The sequence below is a fragment of the Cladophialophora yegresii genome, assembly GCF_000585515.1.
Source record: "Cladophialophora yegresii CBS 114405 chromosome Unknown aczIN-supercont1.4, whole genome shotgun sequence".
Classification (NCBI taxonomy): Eukaryota; Fungi; Ascomycota; class Eurotiomycetes; order Chaetothyriales; family Herpotrichiellaceae; genus Cladophialophora; species Cladophialophora yegresii.
The window spans coordinates 2,385,037-2,402,534 of NW_006913048.1; the positions used below are offsets into that span (position 1 = coordinate 2,385,037).

Genomic DNA, 17,498 nt, shown 5'->3' on the forward strand with positions numbered 1-17,498 from the left:
ATAGGATGTCCCGTTCCTGCGAAGGGTGGATCTTGAAGAGGACATGCAAGCCACTCCGGTGGAGATATCAGGCCTCAGTCATGATGCACCCTAATCAGGGGTGGGCGTCTGAAGCGAAATAATCCCGCGCCTCGGCTAGACTGCGTCAAGATCAGGACGTACCACGAATGGGAGAAGAAAGTCCTTTCAGGTGCGTGCGTGGCTGCGAGATAAGGACGACCATTCGGTCAGAACGACCAGACGGCACGTAGCATTCAAGTTGTAAAGACATGGCATGCGACACATGCTCGCGAAATACACGCTTACCAGGCCCTTACTGGTAATAACGCCGTGTGAGTTCGCCGTGTGATTTCGCAACTTAGACTGGCAATATCCCGCACTGCGGGAGCCGTGATATGCGGTTTCTTGATATTGACCGGGGTCCACTTGTATTATGGCATCGGGCCTAAAATCACGCCATACTGCGTCCATGAATGTCGTTGCGGAGAAGATCGTCCGGTATCGAAGGACTTCATTTGGCGGCGTTTTGGTTTGCGGTATGTCGCGGCTTAGACGAGACCTGGATCTCATGTTTAGTATCTGGTCGCTCTCGAAACATTAGCTGGCTGCAGAAGTGAAAACTTCCGGGTATTGCGCAGGACATCGAACTCCCAAGTGCGTCGATATCAAAGCTACCTCGAAATGGGATCCATACAGCAAAGTAATGGCTCTCATGAAGGCGTCAAAAAGCAGATCCTGCTCAATGCGTTTGACATGTCAACTGTAGGACATCTTTCGCCAGGTCAATGGAAGGTAATTGTTTTCCCACCACAAGCTAGGCAGGAAGGGCAGGATATGGGGGTCCGAGTCCTTGTGCCTCCGATTGAAAGCTGAGTGTATCCCAGAATCCCAAAGACAAGTCTGCCAGGAAGAGGAAGCTCGAATATTGGATCGAGTTAGCGAAGATCCTTGAACGTGGCGACATCAACGCCCTCTTTCTCGCCGATACATACGGCGGGTACGACACCTATGAGGACAGTCTCGACAACTGTATTCGGCGTGCTGCACAATGGCCGATGACGGATCCGACAATCGTGAGTTCTTGCTCTGCGAAAATGCCCAAGGCGAGTACTGATGATCGCCATGCAGCCCATCTCAGCCATGGCGGCGGTTACGAAGAACCTAGCTTTCGGTATCACTGCTTCGACTTCGTTTGAGGCCCCCTTTCTGCTTGCCAAGCGGTTCTCGACTCTGGATCATTTGACCAACGGCCGTATTGGCTGGAACATCGTCACCTCATGGAAAAAGGCGGCCTTCAAGGCCATCGGGCTCGACAACCCCATCGACCACGATGAGCGGTACCTGCAAGCCGATGAGTACATGAGAGTCGTGTACAAGTGAGTGCCCGCGAAGACATGGGACGCAATGTCTGCTAACTCACCGTCACCTCCAGGCTCTGGGAGGGCTCGTGGGCGAATGACGCGCTGAACCCCAACCCGGAAGCAGATTCATATGTTGACCCCGACAAGGTCCGGACAATCCATCACCACGGTAAGTATTTCAACCTCGATTCTCGACATATCGTGGACCCTTCGCCCCAGCGGACGCCGTTCCTGTTCCAAGCTGGCACCTCACCTGCCGGGTCTGCCTTTGCCGCGACGCACGCAGAGGCCATCTTTGTATCTGCGCACAGCCCGCAGGTGCTACAGCCCAAGATTGCGAAGATCCGGCAACTCGCCAAAGAGAAAGGCCGGGATCCTCAGTCGATCAAATTCTTTGGCACCTTCACACCGATCATTGGACGAACAGACGAGGAGGCCCAGGAAAAGCTAGAAGAGGCCAAGAAATATGCCTCCACCATTGGCGGACTCGTACTCTTCTCGGGATGGACGGGGATAGACATTTCCAAGATTCCACTGGACCAGGATATCACGGCTGAAGACTCGATCGAGGCTCACAAAGTTAGGAGCATGCTCGATGCCTTCACGACCACAAGTCCTGATGTCCCGAGATGGACACCGGGGGTAGTTGCTGAGAAGGCTGCTATAGGCGGGTTAGGACCGGTTGGAGTCGGCACTCCTGAGAAAGTCGCAGATGAGCTGGAAAGATGGATCAGGGAAGCAGACCTCGATGGATTCAACCTCGCCTATGTAACAACACCAGGAACGTTCGAGGATGTGGTTGACCTGTTGATTCCCGAGCTGAGGCGGCGTGGTGTGTACCCGCAGCCCAGGTCAGAGGACGCCGAGCCACTGACTGTCCGCGAAAAGGTGTATGGCAAAGGACAGAATGGGCTAAGGGATGATCATGAAGGAGCGAAATACCGTTATGACGTGTACAAGGAGGATGAGTCGGGCCCTGAAAAGAAGGACGAGGATGGCACTTTGTCGTTGCCCCTCCGGACACAGAGCGAGGCGGAGAAATCCTGAAATCGAACACTGCGGCGTATGAAGACGAGGCTGGTGCTGGGTTGTTTCAGGCAGAGCATTCATGGAGACAACTATGCTTGAAGCAGGCCTGTAGATATCTGTTCAAGCTGGCAGCACGGTGTTGGAACCGCGACTTTCGTGTTGGCTTGGAGGTTGCCTTGTTGGCTGAAGAGCACCAACGACAACGCCAACCACCATGGATGTTGTCGCTGGTGTCCACGCGCATGCACGCTACGTCATCGAGCTTGCCACACAACCACTGCCACTTCAGGTCACTATGTACAGGTACCCATCAACCGATACACATACACACACCTCTACAGTCAGTCAGTTATCCATATCTTCACCATGGCTCTAGAGATATAAGGCTTCTACAGCATCACAACTCACGCTTTTCCTGCACGCGCACAGCATTGACCAACCCAGGTGGTTGGTGGCGACCAGTCCGCGGTGCTCAAAACCCTCATAACAGCTCCGCTGCATGGTACTTGCCACGTGCTGTCCCTTCACCCTGAACTTGGCCGCGATAATACCTTTCCCGACATCATGGTAGCGAGTCCGTTGCCTCCGAACTCGCAGTGTCAAGGACAATGCTTCCTGGTCCTTCCGTGTCCATGTTCCGAGCCTGCAACAATGCCGAACGAGAGCAAAGTCTTCAGTCAATTGCGTGCTCGTCGCCCGAGGCCAGACGTCTAGCTATCGCAGCGGCCTCTTTCCAAGAGGGTATGGACAACTCGCCGAATGCAATCAACTGCTATACATGACAGCAAGAGGATAAGATGGGTCTCTCCCAACGTCTTAGGCTCCGCTCATGGCGTGCTTGTCAAGCTTTTCCGCTCAGCAGCCCGTCTGCATGCGGATGATTGATTGGCTGTTGGTGCGTTCTTGCGATACAGTCCCCTGTTCAGGTAATTACAACCCATTTTGTCATTTCACCATTGTGCTCCGAGCTCCAATCGCTGTCGTCTCTTTGTGCTAGCGAATGCATCAGCATGAGATCGCTAGCATTGCGACGGGACAGTAGAATCTAGACGAGTCGGAGCTTGCCACCATGCCGTTCCTTTACGCCACGACGCACTTGTACCATCCACACGGGGTGGGTCACTGTTGGATGCCGATTATGAATACAACGGCGAGAACATATGAAAGAGCCGACTGCAGCGTCTGGCGGCCGGGAAGCCTCGTCCCAGGACCTCGTTCTCTGCAACCTTCAGCAACTTGACCTTTTTTCCCGTCGGACTGTCCCCGTTGATCAGTATCATCTCGATTTGTCGCAGCGCTGCAAACCCATCTTCTCAAGGTGCCCCCTTCAAAGTCGCACTGACTTGCTTGCTGCTCCATATCTTGCTTCTCCATCTTTGCAAGCAATGGCAGCCACAGCCCCAGATCCCGAGTCCAAAGTAGCGGACATCAGAGTCGAGCCACGCGCAAGTGTGGCGGATTCTCCCACCTTGTCCATTTCGGAGGACGATAGGGAGGCGTTCTTGAGCTTCTTCACCGCAGAGGAAGACCGCAAGATCATGCGGAAAGTGGACAAGCGGTTCCTCCTCCTGATCGGTCTCATGTACATGCTCAAGAATGTCGACTACACCAACGCTGCGACTGTCAAGGTCCTCCAAGTCGGTGAATCGCGCAATGTTCTCAAAGAGTTGAACATGACGGCGAACCAGTACAACTGGGTGCAATCCATCTACTTTGTAAGTCAGGGAAGCCTCAGGGATCCCACGTCACGATTCTCTCAAGGGTGCTCGCCAGCTCACAGTCTGCAGATCTCGTATATCATCTTCGAAGTTCCAAGCAATCTGGTGCTTAAGAAGATGACTCCCCGTAAATGGCAGTCTCGAATCATCGCATCTTGGGGTTTGGTAGGTTGTTCCACTGCTTCCTTGCCACAAGTCGCGCTGACAAGGGCATGACATAGGTTCTGGCATGCCACGCCGCCGTTCAGAACAGACAGGGTCTTTATGCTGCTCGCTTCTTTCTAGGCATGATGGAGGCCGGATTGTTCCCGGGGCTTGCTGCACAGATGTGTAGCTGGTATCGCAGCGACGAGATGGGCAAGCCAATCATGTGGATGTTTGGCTTCCAGAACTGTTCAGGCATCGTAGGCTCGCTGGTCGCCTATGGAATCTCGTACATGAACGGCCTTGGCGGCCTGAGCGCCTGGCGATGGTAAGCTGCCCACAAACAGACATGGCTTTGGGGGGGATTGTACTCGTCCCCTCAAGCGCGGCGGGCCGAGTAACTAATAGTATTTCAGGGTCTACCTCCTCGAAGGCCTGTTCACCATCCTCTTCGCCGGCATCGTTTTCCTCGTTCTTCCAGACTATCCAAAATCGCCACGTTCCGCCAAATGGCTCACCCCCCGAGAGCAAGAATACCTCGAACTTCGGCTTACAGACAACGCGCCCCGCACCCACGATGCAGCCTTCGACAAGACCGAAGTCCTGGCCTCGCTGAAGAATCCGCGCACCTACGCCTTCTGCCTGTCCCAGATCTTGATGAACCTAGGCGGCTACGGCCTCCAGTGGCAGCTCCCCACCGTGACAACAAGCCTGGGCTTCGCGGGCCTTCCCCGAAACCAGCTGCTCAACATCCCTCCCGCAGCGGCGACGGTCCTGGCCATCATCTTCGCAGGATGGTTCCTCAGCAGAGCATATGTCACGCGGCCCAAGTTCATCATGATGATCTGTGCTGGCGCCTTGGCCTTCTTCCTCGTCCTGTGCTTCAATGTGAGCCGCTATACCACGTACATTGCCGTCATCTTCGGCACGATGTTCTACTCCGTGTATTTCATCCCGTTCTGGGCATGTAAGTGCTTCATCGCTTAACCCGTTGGGGCTGCTGCCGCGACGTTGTCAAACCATGAGCTAATCAATGTGTTTGTTTATCCCGCAGGGCGGTCCGCCAGTCTGATAGGCTCCACCGGCACGGCCTTTACCCTGGCGTTCCAGTCGTCCATCGGCCAGGTCGGGGGCGTCATTGGCCCGCAGCTGTTCCAAGAGCGGTTCGCCCACAATGGCTACAAAGTCTCGTTTGGCGTCTGCGCCGGCGCCATCGGCGCGAGTTGGTTGGCCAACATCTGGACGTGGTACCTGACGCATGACAACGAGGAGGATATCAAACATGTGAGGAGGTTGAGGACCAAGGCCAACAGAAGTGGCAGGGTGTGGGCGGGCGAGGACGTCAAGTACCAATTGTGACTTTACGGTTTACAAGTGGTCTACCCGTGATCCGAGAGGCGGTATATGTGACTACAGGGATTGGGATATGCATAGTATATCCCCAGAGCACGAGGACGACCTACCCACACTTTGAATACTCCGTCGAGGGTTTGCTCGGCTGCTTACAAAAGTCCACCTTGGGACGACACAAATATAAACACCAAGTGGAATGAAAAGCTCGTAGTCCAGGTTCTTGACTTGTTCCATCGAGATACCCGGCGAGCCGATATGCGCTCAGTCACACGCAATGTGTCTTTTTGGCTGGTTTGAGTTTGGGTATGGGTGCTGTAAGGACGGGGAACTGAATTGACGCTCTCCCAGATACTGTAGCCACAGGCTCGAAGGAGGTCTATTCGGTTGCCTAGCAGGCAGAACGTGTGCTTGTGCACTCGTCGCTCCAGACTATATGGTAAAATACCTTGATTCATATCTGGCCGTCTCACGTCCTCCTGGCTGCCTCGTGGACGCTCTCACCACTGCAGGTTTAATATGGCGGCACTCGACCACGGCAGCGTGACGGAGATGGTCCCATCCTGGGCGGCCCGCAGGACCTCGCCGCGAGTGACATTGTTCAGGGTCACTGGCTTGCCCCCATCCAGCTCAAGGTTATACGACACCCCGTCAAAGGTGATGCCTGTGATGGCATCGCTCCCGTTCGCGAGGAGGCGCTGCACATGCAACCCCTTCAACGCCGATGTCTGGCCGGCTGGCAATTGGAAGCTGAAGGTCTCGGTTGGTCGGGGCTTGGTAGTGGCGGCGGGAACGATCCCACGGCCGTTGACGGTGGAGTTGTAGGCGTTGAGCTGGATGACGGCGATTCTCTCCAAGCGGCCGTCCACGTACGCGGCGTAGGCGTTCTGGTAGGTGCTTCCTAGTTCCACGTCGGCGATGCTGACGTTGCCGGCCGTCAGGTTGCCGAGGAAGGCCGCGACCATGATGTTGCCGTAGTAGGGTGCTTTGGTGCCCCTTGTCGCGTTGACCGTGTCGATGGGTTGCCATGACTGGTACCTGTAGTTTGTGCCCTGGTGCATGTGGACGCGGGCAATCCCCGTGGCGGCGCAGTAGAGGTTAAAGTCGACGCCCCAGAGCGCGGCGCCAAAGGCGTTTGACAGGCCTGGTGCTCCTTCGTTGTAGAGGCTGTTGGTCTCGCCTAGAATGTACGGGAGGCCCGTGTAGGCGAGGAGCCTCGATTCGTTGAGGTGCTTGTTGATTGAGAGCACGGTTGACGTGTGGTTCATCAACGTACCCTGGAGGGTCACGCCCGGCTGGGTCGCTCCTCCGATGTAGCTGACGGTCGTTAGCAAGATATGGTCAACAGAAAGAGTAAGACAGAAGCGTACTTGTGGCTGTCAATGAATGCAATGTCGTTATCTGCATTCAGGCCAGCATTCCATGTGGTGATGAGGTTCAAGCTGTTGCTTGTACCCGCAAAGTTGGGCGCGTAGAATTTGAACTTGCCCGAGGTAATGACATCTGGGCAGTTCTGCTGCACTAGTTGCCTGATGATGCGGGTCTTGTTGAGCCACTCTTCGACATAGTCGGTCTCGTTCCACCAGCTGGGTCGGACGGGACCCTGTGAACTGGTCTTGAACAGATCGGGCTCGTTGCCTAGTTCCCAATAGGCGACTTTGCTGGTGCCGAGAGCTTTGCATACCAACGGCACGGTGCCGACCAGCGTATCGTAGCCTGCCGAACCGTTCTTGCCCATGCTGAAGCCATGGATGTAGGTCACCCCAGGCCACGTGGAATAAGAGTCGAAATACTCTGGACCGATGGATATCGTTGTCGGGTAATCTCTGGATCGGCTGAAATCGAAACTGCCAACAAGGGCGACTGTCTGGGATTCATTGAAAGTCGCATAGTCTCTACACTCCCATTCAGAACGCCAGTCTCAAAACCGCGGACCAACGTACTCTGTGTTTCCACCAACTCGGATGATGGGATAGGACCCTTGAAGGTCACGCAGGTTGGTCAGGAGGTTGTATGAGAAGGTGTTTGGCTGACTGGAGTTCCCCGCAAAGTCTGGGAACGAAGAGAACTCGATCGAGTACGAAACGAAGGACTCGAGAAGAGGCTTGCTGGCATTTTGGACAGGTGAAATAGACAAGGGGATGGCACACAAAGCTACCTTGACGAGGACCGAGCCCGCGATGACGCGTGGCACGAGCATTTTGGCATATGTAGTGATTGAGAACCGGCTCGCTCTGCGTTTGACGCTGTGCTTGACCTTTTATGCATGCAAGCCATGTCTGTCGGATGGGTCCTTCGACTGTGACTGCAGTCCTGCCTAGCATCCAGCATTCCGCGGATTGTGTTTATAGCCGGACTCCTCCAGTGAAGTGAGTATCCAATTGGTGGGAAAGTGTTGCATTTCAGGAAGGTGACAGAAGCTTTGCGGGGAAAGCTTCATGATCTTCGACCTGCTGGACGACTTTAGGCGCGGAGGAGAACCCGGACGGCATCACTTGCCGGAGAAGGAAGCTCCAGCGGCGGGATGTTTACCGTGAAAAGCGTCATCTACACGCAGGACGACATACGAGGACGCTGTGACTTTGCCGACTCTGTCTAATGGAGATCCGAGATTAATTTAGAGCAGACCCAGAGTTGGATGGAGAACCGTGAATGTGGAGCGCCCCGCGCCAAGGCCTGACTGTACTGCCGAGTATTCACGCAGTTTTCCGCAGATTCATTTTCTTCGTCCGAGTGAGCGCGCAGGGACTCAGTGACATGAGCCCTGCAACCCCCAGCCAGTGCAGACGATTCTCAGTCGACCATGCCTTAGACGTCTCACAGACTCTCAACGATCACAATTCCCATTATGCCTTCAAGAAGCCCCTCACGGGGCCGTTCGCCCACACGAAGTCACACGCCATCTGCTGTACAGAGAGCACCTTCACCACCCTTCAATCCCTCGCACTCACCGCGACGGTCGCCCTCACCGAGATCCAGATCCAGATCCAGGACAAGAACACGGTCTCCAGCCCGTTCGCGTTCTCGGTCGCGTACTCGGTCGCCTCATCGCGAGGGACTTAACGGTCATGGCCGCGGTAGAAGTTACAGTCGCAGCATTTCGCGCAGTCGAAGCCCAAGTCGTGGGGATAGAAGATCCTATCGAGAGCGAAGCTACACTAGAAGTCCCAGCAGAGACGGCCGACGATCACAGAGTTCGAAGATTGTGGTGGAAAAGCTCACGAAGAATGTGACTGAAGCCCATCTGCGCGAGATCTTCGGCTCTTATGGTCGTATTGAGTCAGTTGACCTTCCTCTCAACAAACAATGTATGTCTTTGCTCATGTCTGGAGTGTTGGCCGATCTCTAATGTGGAGCAGTCATGACGAACCGCGGCACAGCTTACATTCTCTATGATCATCCTTCTGGCTCCGAATCCGCGATTGCGCATATGCATGAGGCTCAGCTAGATGGCGTGTCCATTTCCGTCAGCATTGTCCTTCCACGAAGAGCATTCTCCAGGTCACCACCTCCAGCTAGGAACTCACGATATGGTGGCCCACCGCCATCCCGCTATGCACCACCGCCGCCGCGAGGGCCACCTCCATCCAGATACCGAAGCCCCCCTCCCCGTCGAGGCGGATACGGTGGAGGCAGACGAGGCCCAGAAGACGACGCGTATGTTCCAAGAGACACACATTCGCGATCGCCTTCACCACCGAGGAGGCGCAGGAGGTCACCATCGTACTCAAGGTCACCATCCAGAACTCCGCCCCGAAGACGTGGTCCTCCAGCTCGGAGCCCACCACGACGGAGGAGACGAAGTCCCAGCTACAGTTCTCGAAGCAGCTACAGCAGGAGCAGGAGCGGAACAAGAAGCCGGTCGAGAAGCAGACCTAGGTATGGAGGCAGAAGGTGAATCGGAGATGGTCGTGTTGGATTTGTCGAATCATGATACCCAAAAAGGTTTTGCAGCCTCTGCGCTGGGTCGGGATTGTAACATATGAAGGTTAGGAAGGATTCTCGTCAGCTGGCAGAGATGCAGGAATGCATTGGCATCTTTGCCACGGTCTAGGTTCCGCGCTCCGTGGGTGCGAAGTTGAGAAACCCATTTAGCACTTGCAGGCCTTTCTTCTTGATGGAGACCTCGCGCAACCCGTGCAAAAGAAGGCGCTTGTGGAAACGTTTACGAGAATTTCACCTGGTCTACCCCCGTCGAGTTTTACACTGTAGCATTCCCTTGCCTTTGAGACCTGTCACATTTCATTTAGAGACGATTTAGTTGAGCCGGTCCCTTGCATGAGAAGCGCTTGGCGGAACGAGTGGAGCTTAAGCGCTGATCCGAGCCTCAACCGGTCATACTCGACCCTCGCTCAACTCGCGCAACTTTCACCTTTGGCTCACTTTTTACGTGTGAATCCACAGCGAAAGTGAGAGTTGCGTGAATGACAGCGCCCTCACGGACTACGGGCATAACCCCTACACCATCTTCTACTCCATTGTCATGTTAATACCTTCACTCCGACTAAGCGAAGTCCATCTGCTCTACGAATGAGCACGCGTCTGCTCCGTCAAGTCCACATTCCCACAGCCCTACCGGTGTCGATCATTACGATCTTCACAATCTCTCCACGCTGATCACAATGAGCACCGATCCTGAGACTCCCGACGGCGTTGACGAGCCCGACCATCAAGATGATGATCAGCTGGAGACCGACGGCGACGATGACGCTCTTAATGATATCAGCATGCACGATCAAGACGAGGATGAAGGTGGAGCCGATGGCAAACGCACCCACGGTAGACAATATACCGTGGTTGAGGACGAACCTCCCGACTACAGCGTCTTCGACAATCCACCGAATCTTGCCGATATGCGTCAGCGACTCTTCAGTCTGGAAAACCCGATCCAACTATCCACAGCAGAGTGGCATACATACTTTCCATTTGTGGACAACGTCTGGCGTAAGATGAGGACAACAGAATCCCAACCAGAAGACCGTACCATCACGGTGGAATATTATGCCTGCAGACTACGTCGTGCCAGTGCAAAGTCATACACACCTCGCCCGACGCCGGAGGGCAAACAACAGAGGAAGAAACGGACGCGCGACGAGAAGACATGTGCCATGACGATGAAGGTCGTTTTCAACCCGGGCGACACTTGTACCATTTCTCGTGCTACTGATGGGGTGGTCAAACATTCCCATGACCTGGACTACATTGACGGGACGAAAAGGAACACTGGCATCATGGACACCGCTCGCCGTGAGGCTGCCAAGGCGTATATGCCAGCGTCAATCTACTGGAAGATGTGGGAAGAGCCGGAGAAAATGCACGCTGCAGGGGGGAAGTTTATGAAGATGTCAGACGTTCGGAACGTGCAATATGCCTGGCGACAGGGGCATCATCAGACGGGCCTCAAAGCACACAAGGGCTTCACTTTACAACGCGCGCGTCGAGAGCCGCCTGCACCACCCCCTCCACCAGCCCCTCAATTTCAGCCTCCGACACAACCTGGTGGTGTCTTTGGTCGATTGGAGCCTGTCAAACCAGATGCGCGGAGTGAACCGGCCGTGCGTTGGGACACTCTACAGTATCCACATCATGCCAGGGGCTTTCTGGAACCCTATGTGCCTGACCCGAAATTGGCACATGTGCGAACGCGACCCCATGTCACGCTCACTTGGGCGAGTAGTTTGGACAGCCGGATCAGCCAAGTCCCAGGTGTTCCCACGGCCATTTCTGGTCCCGAGACGAAAGCTATGACACATTATCTACGAAGTCGACATGATGCCATCCTGGTCGGTGTCGTCACGGCCATAGCAGATGATCCTGCCCTCAATTGCCGACTCGCTAATTCAACCGGCTATGGTGGGCTCGCCTGGGAATTTCAACCTCGACCGATCATTATCGATCCTCACGCGCGCCTACGAATTCACCCAGAGATGAAGGTGCTGAAAACTGCATCTGAGGGTCGTGGTAAGGCGCCCTGGGTCGTGGTCGCGCCAGGAGCAATGCTGCATCCTGTTGCTGTGAGCACACTGAAAGCCCATGGTGGAGAGTACCTCATGATCAATGATTATATCCCTGCACAAGGTGGAATGAACTGGGAGGGTATTTTCAATGTCTTGTTCCGTGAAGGCATAAAGAGCGTCATGGTGGAAGGAGGTGGGGTCGTTCTCTCCGAGCTGCTGAGGATGCATCGCTCACATCTAATCGATTCTGTCATCCTCACTATTGCACCGACCTTTTTCGGGAAAGCCGGCGTCATGGTGTCCCCGGAGCCGGCCTACGATCAAGGAGGACGGCCTCTCGCGACGCGGCTCCGGAACGTGAGATGGCAACCCATGGGAGAAGCAGACGTGGTTATGTGTGGTCATATGAACTTTGACTATCCGCGCCCTTCCAATGGTATGCTGCCGGGCATTGAAGAGTACTCCAGGGCAGCTCCTCCATCGAATGGTCCACAGGGTAGTCCACCTTCGACCTCCCATTACCCTCATCAACCGCCCCCACAGCAACCACCCTCACAACAGCAACCACCACCACCACCAACACCACTACCACCCCAACATCGACCGCCCCCGTCCACGCAACCGCCTGCAGTACAGATTCATGGGCAGAACTCCACGGGCGCTCCTGCTCCGTCAGCGACTCCCGTGCCGCAACCTCCTGCACCACAATCTGCACCTGCACCTGCCCCAGCTTCTGCTAATGCTGCTTCAAAGTCGCCGTCCTAATTGAGTAGGGATGGAACAGCCATCTGGTCTCGATGCACCAGGTCGTCAGATTTTGTTTCCACAATTCAGACATTGAATCCGCAAATTCTTCTAGTGAGCCGAGACGAAGATGGAGCGCCAAATGAACGAGAGATACTGAATGATACATGAGCAACCCCAGGTCATTATGAAATCATGACATCAAATCTGCATGCAGGCCAAAATTTGCCGCAAATCACAACATACTACTAGTATCGAACTACGAAATCAACACTGATGGCAGCTTTCGAGATGCGGTATTTGGTTTCGCATATGCTACGAGCTTATGAAATTTTACGATGAGGGACATGGAAAAGCAAGATTGAGCGGATTCGTACTTTCTGGGAGATAGACTTCTCATCATACCTTACTGGTAGTACTGACCGTCAGGGGATTCGAGGCTTTACCAAGGATCGGGACATTCTTTCTTCTCAGCAGCCTTGGCTGCCCAGAATCCATATTTTCCCGGGATACATCAGGAGCTGGGCACCCTAGTCTTTTCGGAGTGTATCCAGTCAGCCTCTGACAAGTACTATGAGGTAGACAAAGCTGGCACTGCTGTGGCATGCATGCATGCTCAACAATGGATGAAGAAGAACTTGGGATATCAACTGCATTTCGAGAAGCACATATACTTGCCTACAGTCACCACAAGAGCGACCCCTCTCACGGTCTCTCCTTGTGCGTGCGTGTGTGTCCGCCAGAACTCGAAGCCACTGGTCAGTACCTGAGACCTTACATTCCGTTCCCTGGTACTCTGATGCCATTCAGATCTGAACTTCAGAATTAACACCGCCCCACCCAATCCAAGCTTAGCTGCTTCTTTGGTTTTTTGTGTTTTTGCATCTTCATTTCTTCATTTCGATGCCGGTTCACATTCCCGGCATTGGTATGGCTCTCGACTTCGGCGCCGAAAATCATCTCCCCAAGAGTTTCGGCCACATCAAGTTCTGAGGGACCGTGTCGAATTGCTCCTTTACGGTTTGGCCTAGATTGATTCTCGGAAATTTTGTTCAAGATCTGTACGGAGTACATACTTAAGCATGCAACTTACTAAGTAGTTGGCTCGGAGCTTGTCTTCCACTTCTCATTCTTCTCGTTGCCTTTGACGAAAACGACGTCCAACGTGCTGCTTATGACCGCAACAGCGTACTTACAGTCCACCGCACACGTGATGGCTCCTTCTGTGGAATTCATGATTTTGGAACCCATCTTCCGAGAAGTTGGCTGGACGTCCAAATATGCCGGCAAGCGCAGTCGGGCGGAAGAGGTCTCTGTGCATAGTCTCAACAGTTAGTCGCTAGTCCTTTTCAACATCACTTATGGGAAGCCGCACGTCCACTGACCACTTGATGGGAACGGCGAGGCTGATTGGCATGATTGGTTCTTTAATGCGAGAGTATATATGGCGAACTATGCGATGCAAAGATCAAAACATTCTGTTAGGGATGAGTCTTTTTCAACGCAGTTGATTGTTCTAATACCTGATCGGAACGAACTACGACCTCGTTGTGTGTGGTGGGATGGATAATCGAAGCGTGTTGGAGGGACTTTTCAGCAAACTCTCAACATGCTCAGCAACCTGATTCTGATCGAACTCCGTTTCCAGACCACGATGCCCGTTGACCCTGCCAGGCAGCCACAATTTGAATCAAGGCATGCACTCCAACTCACCTCCGGCAGCTGAGGCCTATCATCTCTTGGTAAAATATACTGGCTCACAATCCTTACTACTTAGTACTTACCCTACATAGTATGACGACCAATTTGATAAAGTATCTGAGAAGTATCAGACACTGCTCACAGTGCTTGAATCGCAGAAATTCTCATGGTTTTGAGAAGTCTCAGACACTTCCCAGATACAGTGTCTGATACTTCTCAGATGCTTCTCAGACAGCTCTCGGATACTTAGTACTTCTCGAAAACTTTCTCAATACCATTGCCCACGAATCGAACGAAGACACGGGCCGCCTGACAACAGCCGTGTTACGCGTACTTGGACGGATCGATTCGTCCTGGCAGTTCGTTTCCTCCAGTATGCACAACGCCCGCGTGGCCGAACCCACCGACAACTTGAAGCGCAACCAAGGCAAGCTCCCAGACCCAGAAACCGCTGCCCCTGCAGTGGCCGAGGAAGGCTCCAACAACCGCTTCAAGTCCCACTCTGAAAGGCCTGGATGTGAACGGCACCGCGACCGAACAGATGTGGCGCTTCGACATCTCGAACACCGACGCCACCTCCAGGCCTAATACAGTGTCAACAAGGGAAGCCCACGATGCCTACATTCTCGAGTACTGGCACATGTTACGTGACTACCCGAAATCCATCGAGGCCTACATGAATTGAAGAGAAAGAACAACACGAACATTGAAAGCCGTCGGCGTCGTCACTTCTCTTCACCTGAGCCAGTGCCTGAACGAGGGTGACGCCGCCGTCTCTAAATTCTGGTGGTATGGCCCGCACGCCGCGTATCAGGGGGACTCGGAAACGCGCGAAGGATTTCTGCCCGCGTTGCCCGAGGAGTGGCATCACAAGAGCGTGCGAGGAAATAAAGTAGATCGGACATACGGTCCTCCGGGTGGGGTTTGATACGTAAAGTAAGTATGTAGTAACCACAGGCAGCGAGTCTTGGTTCGCAATTCACAGTGGGAGAGTCGAGACCGAGGCTGTGGTTCAACATGGATTGGGGCCGTCCGATGATCCTGGACGTGAGATCCTCGTGAGGCGTCATGAAGGACTTTGAAGGCTTGAGGAGGGCGTGCTTTTTCAGCTGGCAGGTCGATCGACATTCTATGTAGTTTCGAGTCGTGTTGACCCATCGAGTCTCTGCATTGAGACAACATCAGATGCTTTCAAAAGTTCTTGATACAGTTTCATAACCGCATTAGATGCTACTAGTATGTATACATACTAAGTACATATCGATACTACTACTACATAGTACAGTAGCTGAATCTAACCTGGTATAGCTCGGTTCCAGCCCGGTCCCAGCTCACTTCCAGGCGGGTCCCACTGCAGCTCACTTCTAGCCCGGTCCCAGCTTACTTTTAGTCCGACTCAGCCCGAACTAGAACTGACTGGGCTGGAACTGGGGTTGGGATTGTGAGTCTCCCGCTATGCTATCTCCGACCTGTCTCGATGCAGCCTGCTGAGCCTGCTCCGATCGTGTTGTCAAGCCTGTCTTGATCCTGGTGTTGAGCCTGTCCTGAAACCCACCTCGAAGCTTGTCTCAACTATAGCTTGAGATAGGATTGGACCTGTATTTATATTTAACCTACTAGTACCTACTATGTATATCAGTGTACTAGAAGTGCTATAATACACTAATACAACACAGATTCTACCTAGGCTGGTTAGCGCGGGTCAAGGGACATTAACAATGTAGTACTATATGAGTTATGGTTATTCCCTGCATAGTTGGTACATACTAGAAATGATTTCGGCGTAACTTTCACATACAGTAGTGGTGGCTTAAGTAGTCAGAAGGTCGTAAAATCTAGTATCCATCATCTTGGCTGGCCAGACCTGCTCCTGCAAAGTCGTGTGTCGCTCCTGCCGCGTTAGTAAGCTGGTCATACACTGCGATTTCATCTTCGATGACATCATATTAATCCCGCTGCGGAAATCTCACTCCGGGGATTGATGTTCTGTCAAGCTTTCGTAACCGTTTCACCTGAAGATCACCACATGCTGATCGACACTAGCAGTGTGCATTTTCCAATCGAATCCAATTGTGGACATGATGATGACCTCGGTACAGTACGAGCGCTCCGGATGAAATATGCGACGCAATGTGGTTGGAGCTTCGCATCAACCTTGACGTCTACACTCCAGTCTTCTCACGTCGGCGCACCCAGAACTGTGCAAAATCTGATGATTTTCAACCTGCTAGACTCCCAAAGAAAAGCGCATACAATGCACCTCACCGCTCACCATACCCAACTTGACCTTTCGCGGATACTGTAACAACTTGAATCCGCAGCAACTCATTTTCATCTCAGAACAATGGCGCAGAAAATCCTCCAAGCAGGCCTGTCGGCCGGCATGTCCGCCGTCTCCGGCATGCACTCGTCGAAACCTGATCCAGTGCCCGCCGAGTACGACGGGCTGAAACACCTCGTCCCCGAATCCTTCACTCCCGAGCTCTCGACGCGACACACCCTTCGCGGCAAGGACGGGCAAGATGTCCCCATCCCGCCGATCATCTGGGGTGCCTGGTCGTGGGGCGACACCAGCACCTTCCACTGGTCAGACGATGAACTGCCAGCGCTGCGCGCGGCGTGGCAAGAATGCCTGAAGAGGGGTATGACCTTCGTCGACACGGCGCAAGTCTACGGCAGCGGCAAGAGCGAAGAGATCCTCGGCGACCTGATCAACAAGCACAGTGGCAGCGTCCCGCGCAACAAGATCATCGTGCAGACGAAATGGCTCCCCAACGTCACGGACGGGGCTACCAACGTCATCCACCCGGTCGACGCACCGCTCAAGCAGCTCCGCAAGACGCTCGAGCGGATGCACCTCGACTACATCGACTGCTACCTCGTGCACGGGCACGTGCACGTCAGTTCGATCGCGCAGGTGGCCAAGGGCCTCGCGAAGTGCGTGGAGGAGGGGTTGACCCGCACGGTCGGCGTAGCGAATTACTCCGTGGACGACATGTTGAAGATGAAGGAGGCCTTGGCCGAGCATGGCGTGCCCTTGGCGACGAACCAGTGCGAGTATTCGATCCTGCGCCGCATGCCGGAGTTGGAGGGCATGTTGGAGGCGTGCAAGCAGCACAGGATCGTGTTCCAGTCGTATTCGTCCGTCGCGCAGGGGCGGCTGACCGGCAAGTACACGAAGGATAACCCGCCGCCGAAGGAGTATCGGTTCAGCAAGTACGACATGGAGCACGTGGAGCCGGTGTTGCAGGTGCAGCGGCGGTTGGCACAGAAATATAACGTCAGCGTCACTGCCGTGGCGCTGAACTGGAACATTCTCAAAGGGGCAGTGCCGGTGGTGGGGATGAGGAAAGAGAGTCAGGCTCTCGAGGACATGCAGGCTCTAGGGTGGAGATTGACTCGCGAAGAGGTCGCCGAGCTGGACAAGCTGGGATTCCAGGGTAAGAAGACCAAGCTATGGCAGCAGGGATGAGTAGGCAAATGCGTAGTAGGTA

The 17,498-nt window shown here is 54.0% G+C and overlaps 6 protein-coding genes across 6 annotated transcripts; 5 read left to right on the forward strand and 1 right to left on the reverse strand.

Annotated features, from left to right (window-relative positions):
* Nucleotides 1-681: 681 nt before the first annotated feature.
* A1O7_06200 (uncharacterized protein) lies at nt 682-2,408 on the forward strand (the record flags this gene model as incomplete). The annotated part of the gene is made up of 4 exons (XM_007760203.1): nt 682-792; nt 885-1,073; nt 1,129-1,376; nt 1,433-2,408. The coding sequence occupies 4 exons, from the start codon at nt 682-684 to the stop codon at nt 2,406-2,408; spliced, it is 1,524 nt and encodes a 507-aa protein (XP_007758393.1).
* A 1,367-nt stretch (nt 2,409-3,775) lies between these two features.
* Nucleotides 3,776-5,611, forward strand: A1O7_06201 (uncharacterized protein; the record flags this gene model as incomplete). The annotated part of the gene is made up of 5 exons (XM_007760204.1): nt 3,776-4,105; nt 4,178-4,273; nt 4,330-4,580; nt 4,669-5,219; nt 5,307-5,611. 5 exons carry the CDS (start codon nt 3,776-3,778, stop codon nt 5,609-5,611), a joined length of 1,533 nt encoding a protein of 510 aa, XP_007758394.1.
* A 491-nt stretch (nt 5,612-6,102) lies between these two features.
* Nucleotides 6,103-7,802, reverse strand: A1O7_06202 (uncharacterized protein; the record flags this gene model as incomplete). Its single annotated transcript, XM_007760205.1, has 3 exons — nt 6,103-6,919; nt 6,973-7,497; nt 7,546-7,802. 3 exons carry the CDS (start codon nt 7,800-7,802, stop codon nt 6,103-6,105), a joined length of 1,599 nt encoding a protein of 532 aa, XP_007758395.1.
* Nucleotides 7,803-8,359: 557 nt separating this feature from the next.
* On the forward strand, nt 8,360-9,481 carry A1O7_06203 (uncharacterized protein; the record flags this gene model as incomplete). The annotated part of the gene is made up of 4 exons (XM_007760206.1): nt 8,360-8,634; nt 8,777-8,910; nt 8,962-9,068; nt 9,122-9,481. The coding sequence occupies 4 exons, from the start codon at nt 8,360-8,362 to the stop codon at nt 9,479-9,481; spliced, it is 876 nt and encodes a 291-aa protein (XP_007758396.1).
* A 743-nt stretch (nt 9,482-10,224) lies between these two features.
* A1O7_06204 (uncharacterized protein) lies at nt 10,225-12,324 on the forward strand (the record flags this gene model as incomplete). The annotated part of the gene is made up of 1 exon (XM_007760207.1): nt 10,225-12,324. The coding sequence occupies one exon, from the start codon at nt 10,225-10,227 to the stop codon at nt 12,322-12,324; it is 2,100 nt and encodes a 699-aa protein (XP_007758397.1).
* A 4,024-nt stretch (nt 12,325-16,348) lies between these two features.
* On the forward strand, nt 16,349-17,476 carry A1O7_06205 (uncharacterized protein; the record flags this gene model as incomplete). Its single annotated transcript, XM_007760208.1, has 1 exon — nt 16,349-17,476. One exon carries the CDS (start codon nt 16,349-16,351, stop codon nt 17,474-17,476), a length of 1,128 nt encoding a protein of 375 aa, XP_007758398.1.
* Nucleotides 17,477-17,498: the final 22 nt, after the last annotated feature.